The sequence below is a fragment of the Athene cunicularia genome (genome assembly GCF_003259725.1).
Source record: "Athene cunicularia isolate RWA chromosome 20 unlocalized genomic scaffold, athCun1 chr20_part1, whole genome shotgun sequence".
NCBI lineage: Eukaryota > Metazoa > Chordata > Aves > Strigiformes > Strigidae > Athene > Athene cunicularia.
In genome coordinates this window covers 7,155,141-7,163,913 of record NW_020799125.1, presented here as the reverse complement: position 1 = coordinate 7,163,913, position 8,773 = coordinate 7,155,141, and the positions used below count along the sequence as shown (strand labels likewise).

Here is an 8,773-nt window from a genome sequence, read left to right as displayed (position 1 = left end):
GTCCACATCGGTTACAGAACAGAAGCTACATATCACACCCTGTTCCACCAACCTAAAATGAAAAGGAAGAGGAAAGTTTTATATTTGGTTCGCTTTTCCTTCATCTAGCAGAATGGATGCTATTGCTCATCCAGGTCTTTAAACCTGTTAGGGCAAACCATTAACACAGAGTTCTTATCTGACCATTGGAAAAATACAATTGAAAACATTCATGGAGAAGACACAATCCTGCAGCTTGGTTAGGTCATTAACAAATGGGCCGGAGGAAAGAAGAATCTGATTCATTAAGTGTGGCTTTGGAAAGGCATTAAAATGTACAGGAGAGTTTTCCACAATGTTCAATAACTGACTAGAGAAGGTTCTGTCTACGGTGATGATACAGCAGGACATGAGAACTTCTTGACCTCCTTCTTGACAGCTATTTACACCAGATTCATCCCAAAGATCAAACCACATTGCCAAAAACTGAAAGAATTTATATCTACCAGCAGCCTAGTTATGAAGAACTTAAAAACTTGTGTATAATATTTAACTTTTACAGGAATGTAAGTACCACATTATTACATTCTATAAGCATTATATATAATCCTATAAACATTTTCATGCGCTCTTGGTTGATTTGTCTGACATGAAACTGTCCTAAGCAATAAGTTAAAAGCACACAGGTAATAAATGTAGCTTTTTTAATAGATTATTTTGATATTAAAAGACTTCATTAATAGATTTGTTTATTTATCCCTACCTAACAAAATATCAACTATTTATAGTGGAACACTTAACTAATGTGGGGGAACAGACTTCCAGGGTAAATTACCAGATCCTGGAAAATAAATTATTACAAATCAACCAGAAAGCATAATTCCTGTACATAAATTTAAGACAAAACCAAACCAGTCCCAGTATTTGTAACATTTGAACTGTGAACACAAATGTCGATGGGTTTTCTCATCCCTTCCACAACTGAGAAAAGGTTCTGTGCTACACAATGGTCATGCTTTCTTATAGCTAAAAGAACTATCAAGTTCAGTAGGCATGCAATTTTTTCACAGTAGTCAAGAAACAGCATAATAATAGACTTCTTAAACCATATCAATTTCTGGTTAATAGCTCCTTTTCTTGATTTTAATATGAGGGTTACCTTTGTAAAATGCTTCCAAAGCAAATTAAAAGATGGAATCTGATACAACAAAACATTACTTGACATCAGGAGAAATAGTAACTTAAATTTCATTCATTGTCCCTAGTCTCAGAAGAGATACTGGGGAATAAAATATCACTCCCTTGTGATGCATTGCTTATCTGAGACTTTGTTTTTAATAAGAACTGTGCTCTCCTGTACATTATTCTTTCCTGTTCTTGCTTTAGCTCAATGTAGGAGCGTGAAAAAGTGTGGAAGATGGAGGTGACTGGAAATGCCATGAGGAGGATGCCACTCAGTATGCTGCTCAGTGCCACCACTTGGCCGGGAATGCTCCTGGGAACCATATCTCCGTAGCCTACCGTGGTCATGGTGATGACAGCCCACCAGTAGCACGCAGGGATGCTGGTAAACTCCTGCGAGTCCGCCATCTCGTTCTCAATGACATAAAGGAGTGGTGCAAACAGTGCGATGGCCACGCAGAGGAAGAGCAGCAAGAGACCAAACTCCCGGGTGCACCTGCGGGCGGTGAGCCCCAGTGTCTGCAGCCCCAGGGAGTGCCTGGCCAGCCGCATGACGTAGAGAATCCTCAAGGCACGGAGAATGCGGAGGACCAGACCTACTTTGTCCAGGTAGATGCTCCCAGAGCTGGGCTTTTTATAGCCCACGGAAGTGGTGTCTACTAGCAAAGTGATGTAGTATGGCAGAATGGCTATTATGTCTATCAGGGTTAACGGTCTCCGCAAAAATGCAAACTTGCTCTTTGCCTGGATGAATCTTAGCAGGAACTCCAGGGAAAACCATGCCACACAGACAGACTCCACAATGAAAATATTGTAGCACATCTGGGAACACTCACCCTGCAGGAAAGAGGAGGAGTTTGTAATCGGCACTGGATAATAACTATTTTAGTTGGTACGGTGACAGGAAGAGAGGTTTCTGTGTTGTTTTTTTTTTTAAACCCAAAATATTAAAGGAACTGAAGCTGTTGCTATGGGGAAACACATTGACAAATTGGAACAAGTTAAATGCAAAACTTAGAAAGGAGCTACTTATTCCACAGAAGATATTGCTCAGTAATTTCAGGCTGTCTAAACAGCAAATACAAAGCTTAACAAGGTAATATACAGTTGTACAGAAGAGTGCACGCTAACAAAATTTTCTTTGGACATAAAGCTTGATATGATTAATTCTTACAAGTAATTGAACACAGTCATGTAAGATTTCAAATATTATTTGTGTTATTGCACCCCCTCTAAAGACAGCTGCAAAATCCCCATCGAAATCAACACCATCAGACCTTGTACTTGTTCTGCTCTTCCCAGCACATACCACTTTCCATCCTGAACAGCTAACTTACCTTTTCCTCCTCCTCCCTCAGGTCAGGCATGGTGCTGATGGATAAGTTCACTGCTGTAATAGTTACAAATAAAACAGACAAACAAGCAAACACCTTTCCAGGAAGGCCAGACTGGGGCCTTTCCACCATGTCTTGCAACTTTTTCATGCACAAGCCAATTTTTGTCTCCTCTACTGTTTCACCTGTTGTTTCATTCTCTATGAGGTCATCCTCCCGTTCATTTATTTCCGTAAACTCCTCCATTTTTTGCAGATATCTCCGTTTACAACACCAGTCCAAGTTGTCTTCCTCAATTCCCCAGTAGAGCAGTTCCTCTTGGAAAGACAGTGCACACATCTCACGCAAGAGCCGAAGTTTTCCAACCCGCAAAAAGGTCAGGATTGTCCTGAACGCCCCTGGGTTGCGGTCAAAAAAGAATTCATTACATGTCACATCGTAATCATCACAGATGTTTAGAATGTCATCAAAATTATTACAGAATTTCAGTTGTCCCAAACGTGTCAATGGGAATTCATCAAGTGTGGTCCATGGGAGCAAATACTTAATGCCCCCTACGTTTATAATAATGTGATGCTTCCGATCATCAGGGTGAAAGCCTTTCAGGAGATCCTCTTGAGGGTGAATTAGCTTGGCTCTTTGGTAAAAGACTCCCTTAAGGGTTTCTGTTTCTGGAAAGAATGTGTGGTTGAAGGAAGTATCTGAAGTACAGCTCAGGGCACTATAGTCATAGTCGGAATTTTCTCCAGGTAGAAGAGTCATCTTGGAAGATAACTTCACATCACTTCACTACTTCTGCAAGTGTCTTCTGGAACAAAAAACAGATATATGGGGTGAGTGAATGAGAGGTTGTTTTCAAGTTTGGAACAAATGTAGTGATTGGAGCTCAGAAATATTTATGGCTGATAAAAACAATGGGATAGAAAACAGCAGTGGCTGAGTATGATCAGAAGACTTTCCTGGTGAGGCTGGGTTTGTCCAGCTGGGTAGAACTGACTCTGTCAAGGACTGCTCTGCTTGGAATATTTGTCACACTGGGGGCTTCTCCTGTCTCAGATACAGAGGTCTCAGTGCTCAGTGGGTATAGAGGGAAACCAGGAATAATTCCTGCATGTGGCAGAATATTCCTGTTTCAGAATAAAAGTACAGAATTTATGACAGTATCACATAAGAACACAGAATTTAAGTGTGTTTTGTAGAAAAGGAAATAGTATATTTTTATTTAACTATTACACATAAAAATCTTAAGTATTTTAGTACCCATGAAGTATATAGAAAGAAACAGAGGTCAATTATGTGGTAATTCAGTAAAAAATCAGTAAATACACACTTCTGAAAAACAGTTAGTACAAGACTAATTTCTAAAAGGCCATATGGAAACAATTTGGGGAAAAAAAGGCCACTTATACTGATCACATAAAATGTTTGCATATATATATGTTTAATGACAGGCCAACTCCCTCTATAAGGCCTTGTTTACAAAAGATTGCAAAGAAATACAAGATTTCTACACAAACATTGGAATATTATTTCAGTTATAACTGACGCCGTATATGCAGTAATAGGTCTTTGTCCCTACAATGGATTGAACAGTAGATGAGAGCCAAGGTGACTGCCCTAACCTCTGATTACAGGAAACCGAAAAATTCTTATGGTGACTTTGAAAATCATGTTCAAATTCTGCTCACACAACAGATTCCATGGAATGAAGCGACAACAGAGTTTGAATGGGTATAAAAAGCAGAAACTGGAAATGTTGAACTTTTTGCCTCCCTAACTCCCTACGTTTGAAAAGTCAGACTGAAAGTCTGCTCATACACAGGAGAGTTGCACAGTACCGCTTCTAGATCTTTCATCTGTACAGTCAGCTACAGCTTAACATGTGGCGTTGCTGAGTTTCATTTGATAAGAGTATTTATTTATTAAGTAGATTGTACAATAACTAGATATTAATTATGCACAAGTATTCTGACTTTCTAGCCTACAGGAAAGTAATAAATATGACACCTGATTGGTTTCAGTAGCAGTACACAGTTTTTCTCCTTTCCTGGCTGTACTTACCTCCCCTTTGACAGGCACCCTGGGGATATATACCCTGCTAGGGTGACTTCCTTAAACACAGAACAGTCGTTTTCAGACGCTGGGGTTTATAAACCACATCAATAGTGTTACATACCTATTATAGAATAAAAACCCATAAATACACAACAGCAAAGTACTCAAAACACAGCTGCACTTCAGTTTAAGAGCAAGAGGCTTTCCCTACTGCAAGGAGACTTACAATGCTGCTTTCAATAAAGTACTATCTCAGCCCTGCTCCTAAACTTCCCAGAGGGATTACTTGGAACAGAGCAGTTCCTTACACAGTCTTAGAAGGAGGTGGCCCCAGGTGAGCTTTGGATGGAGGCATGCTTCCTGATTCCTCACCTGTAATCCTCTTTAGTACGAAAGGAAATCATTAATTTACTTACCTTTAGGGCATGTGGACAAAGCAAGCCTACAGGTGTATATATACAAGAATGGACAAGGGGTGATTCAGTTCTTCCAAGAGCTGTGGTACTATTTTCTGGCCTGAGGTAAGGGAAGAGGTAAGCTTTGTCATCTTGCTTCTATCACAGAGTGGGATCTCTATTACTATTGCTAGTGACTTGAGAACAGCTATTTGGCAAGTAACCTGTTCTCCATGCCAAAATCTTAACTGTGTTTAGCTTTCAGTGCCTTCGCACTACATACTTGCTTGTATTGCTGAGTTTCTCTGTCTTTGCTCCAGAGTTACAACTCTGGAAATCCCCACAGCAGGGGATGGGCAATTCTGAAACTCCTCTCAGAGTAACAGTGGGTGCAAACAATGACAAAACCCCACAGGCCTGCACTTAAATATACTTCCAATCGATTTCAGTTTGTCTCTTGCTTCAAGAAAGACTGAGTGAAAGCCTGCTGACCTGAAGTGTTGGTTTTTTTTTTTTCAGAAAGAACATTAACACAAAATGTAATTGTATTAAAAAGTTACATTCTAGGAAATTCTAGGCAATACTGGGATTATCAGTGGAGCTTTGTGACAGATGATGGCACTCTGCCATTGCCCACTGGAAAAGCTGCAGGACTCTGATAAATGAAGGGATCTGAGGAGAGTGATAGCTGACACAGATAGTTCTAGCTAGAGCATGTGGAACAGAGGAAGTACAGAAGAGCTGAACTTGAATTAGCCTGACATACAGTCCCATCACATGAAGTGCTCCTAATGACCTCAGAGCTGGTCTTCTGTTAAAGCATTCCCAAGATACCATCGGTAGAACTAAAGCCACTGGGAGTTCAAGCTATTGTTTTTTTGTGGGAAAACAGGGCTACCTGATTTATGTTTATGTAGGGCTCCTTTTCTTAGAGCAACTGTTATTTTTACTGTGTTTTCCCCTCCTCATCAACTATGTCTAAGGCAGGGCTGGCCCAAAGATAATAAAGATTATGAGTGATATAAGACTATGGATAAATGGGAGCTGTTAACCGTTTTCCCTTCTGTAATACCAGATGATGTTGGTTAGCAACAACTTAGCCTCTGAATCTCAGCCAGGAATAATGAGGAGGCAGCTCATCTCTGTCACTGGTTTGATCTCCCACTGCATCCATTGTTGACACAATGGGAAGAAATGGGGAGGGAAATGTAAATGTTCTGCGTGTGTCAAACACATGCTGTAACCCTGAGGCATCAACTGTGAAACAATAGAGCAAAGAAAAAAGTATTTCTTTCTTCACTTCCAGCTTCTCAACCTGTGCAAGACAATAAATTGGACAAATTAATCCCACTGAATGATTGCAGTTATAGAAGGTGGCTCCTTCTTTTTCCATAACCAGAACTGACAAGCCTACAGATCCCAGGTAGGCAGTTATAGTACATGTGTTATTTACATGTTCTCTGCCTCAGATACCCATAGCATCCTACCTAAGGGGGAAGAATAGGAGGAAATAAAGGACAATAGAAAAGATGGCCTGACTTGAAGGAATGAAGGAAGGAGAAGAATAAACCCATACATTTCTCTGTATGTTTTCCTTTGGGAGGTGCTTCTACAGAATGATGGTCAGTACTACTTAAAGATGGGAGAGATCTAATTAAGGGAAGGGGCTTGTTTCTGTTCATCTTAAAAACCAAGCAAACTGGTTTACTCATACATTGCAGGCTGATGACGTCGGGAATGGCTATAAGAAATGCATTAAGGATTAAAGACAACACACTGGAATGTAAGGTCAGACAAACACATTAGCCTATATCAACAATTTTCCAAACAATTAAACAAGATGAACTTTAAGGACATGCTGTAGCAGTAAAATCCTCAAATAAAACTGCTCTGTTAAGTGAGGGCCGATGGTAACATCCCTCCTTGTCTGAGATTGTATTCTGCCCTCTGAATACCTGGGAGTTAGTGAAGTCCAGTTCATCTTCCCAGCTCCCCTGTTGATAATGTGATCTCATCCTGGGCTAATCAATTCTCTCTGAGCATTGTTTCCCATTTTGTTTGTAAGCTTACTGGGGCAAGAACTGTCTCTTACTACATTATACAATCCTGATCGTTGTTCTGACTTCTAGAAACTACGGTAATACGGAATAACTGGCCCATAGCAAGGGCTCTTGGTGACTCTAAATGGTGTTGTGTGCATGTGATGCAAGATCTAACATCTTTTCAGAGATCTGTCTTGCACAAGATGGTATTCTTATCCATTATGTCTGGTGAAGAAATCGAATTAGAAATCTGTACTGCCCTTACTTTCAGCCGAAATTCAGGAAGGGTGCCAGACTCCTAGGCAGTGGGGAAAGAATTATTAAAGATGCCCTTCTGAGGGAAAGAAATAGAAATCATGAGTAACATGCTAAAATTCCACTGCAAGTGTCGTTTCCCCCGCCAGTGTCCTCTGCAGTATTTTGAATTCTGCAGTGCATCTCTGATGTAATCAGAGCTCCTGCAAGGAGTCCTGATACTGTTCTGTGATGCAGACAATTCAAAGTTGCGCCTGGATGATAACAAGCACACAAGGAAGATGCATAACTCCCCCTGAGACTCTCCTATCAATTCCAGTGCCTGGAACTTGTCTCTGTTGCTTTTTACCATTTCTAAATTAAGCTTTAAAAAAAAGTTTCAGCTTTCAGTGCAGGTTGAATATGAATAATTTTTCTGAAAGAATTCCATAAGAAACTGCTTTACAGTTTAGTGATCCTTCCTCCTTTATTCTTTCCTTAGTTAAAAAAAAGCACAGTATTTTCAAGCAGTGTTAAATTCAGCTATCTTCTGACACATGATTTCCGTACTGTATCAACACTGTCAGGGTACCCTCCCGAAATACTTTAAGCTATACTCATGCAGCTCTTTACGTAGTAAGAACTGATCTCAAACTTCAGCTCTGCTTGCAAAGTGAACTTCCAGCCAAATCAAAGTAAAACTTACAAAGGTCAATGTATAATACGAAACAAAACCATCCTGAAAAACATATAATCTGAAAAAATACTGCTCTCTGTCATCTGTACAGTGTTATGCTTTTTGGCATCTTATGACAACCTACAAACTGAATTATGACAAATATGTTACTTGCTGTTTGGTTTTATAAAGCTGTGCCATATTCTGCCAATTATAATCAGAAGTGAATTAACTTTGCAGATAATTTATATCCCCACGAGAATGCTCTGAAATACACTGGAACTAATAACTATAGTTATTATCCTGCTGTGAAATACATTTATGTCAACAAATTTTAGTAAGTCACATTCAAAACAATCTCTTAAACATCTTTTTAGAAAGTAACAGATTTGTCATTTAAGATGTATAGACACACATTTTGCCATCGAAACGAAGACACGTAGTCACGGAAGAGTTATTTTACGCGTGTGTCTGTCCCCCCCCAAGTCTTTTCCAATGAAAAAAATCTGCCAGAAATATATTGCCCATCAAGAACAGTTAACTTGATGTGTTAGTTGCCAACGAACACAAGTCAGTAAATAGATCAATATAAAAGACATCCCGTAATTATTTTAAAATTAAAGCAATAAAGCACCTTCAGATTAGGCAAAGAAGAAGAAATTGGAAACACGAGCCTCCATACTGCACTGTGCAGACACCGGACTCGGGGAGAGGGAGAGCCGGGAAGGGGAAGAACCGAGCATCACAAACCGAGCCCGATGGATCAGCCTCGACAGCCGTCAGCCACCTCCGCGACAGGACAGGAGCAAGCCGGGGGTCAGGCGAGCGCTCCCCTTCGCCAGCCGAGCGCCTGCCGCTGCCGGCGGCGCGGGCAGC

The 8,773-nt window shown here is 40.3% G+C and overlaps 1 protein-coding gene across 3 annotated transcripts; it reads right to left on the bottom strand.

The window, feature by feature from the left end:
• Positions 1 to 1,060: 1,060 nt before the first annotated feature.
• On the bottom strand, positions 1,061 to 8,767 carry KCNG1 (potassium voltage-gated channel modifier subfamily G member 1). 3 transcript variants are annotated; one of them, XM_026861966.1, is made up of 3 exons: positions 8,532 to 8,767; positions 2,499 to 3,303; positions 1,061 to 1,998 (listed from the first exon to the last, which is right to left on the bottom strand). In XM_026861966.1, exons 2-3 carry the CDS (start codon positions 3,255 to 3,257, stop codon positions 1,228 to 1,230), a joined length of 1,530 nt encoding a protein of 509 aa, XP_026717767.1. In that variant the 5' UTR covers positions 3,258 to 3,303; positions 8,532 to 8,767; the 3' UTR covers positions 1,061 to 1,227. The 3 variants fall into 3 exon arrangements, with proteins under 3 accessions (XP_026717767.1, XP_026717770.1, XP_026717769.1); XM_026861969.1 differs by having other exon boundaries at positions 2,499 to 3,300; XM_026861968.1 differs by having other exon boundaries at positions 8,648 to 8,767.
• Between the last annotated feature and the right edge of the window lie 6 nt (positions 8,768 to 8,773).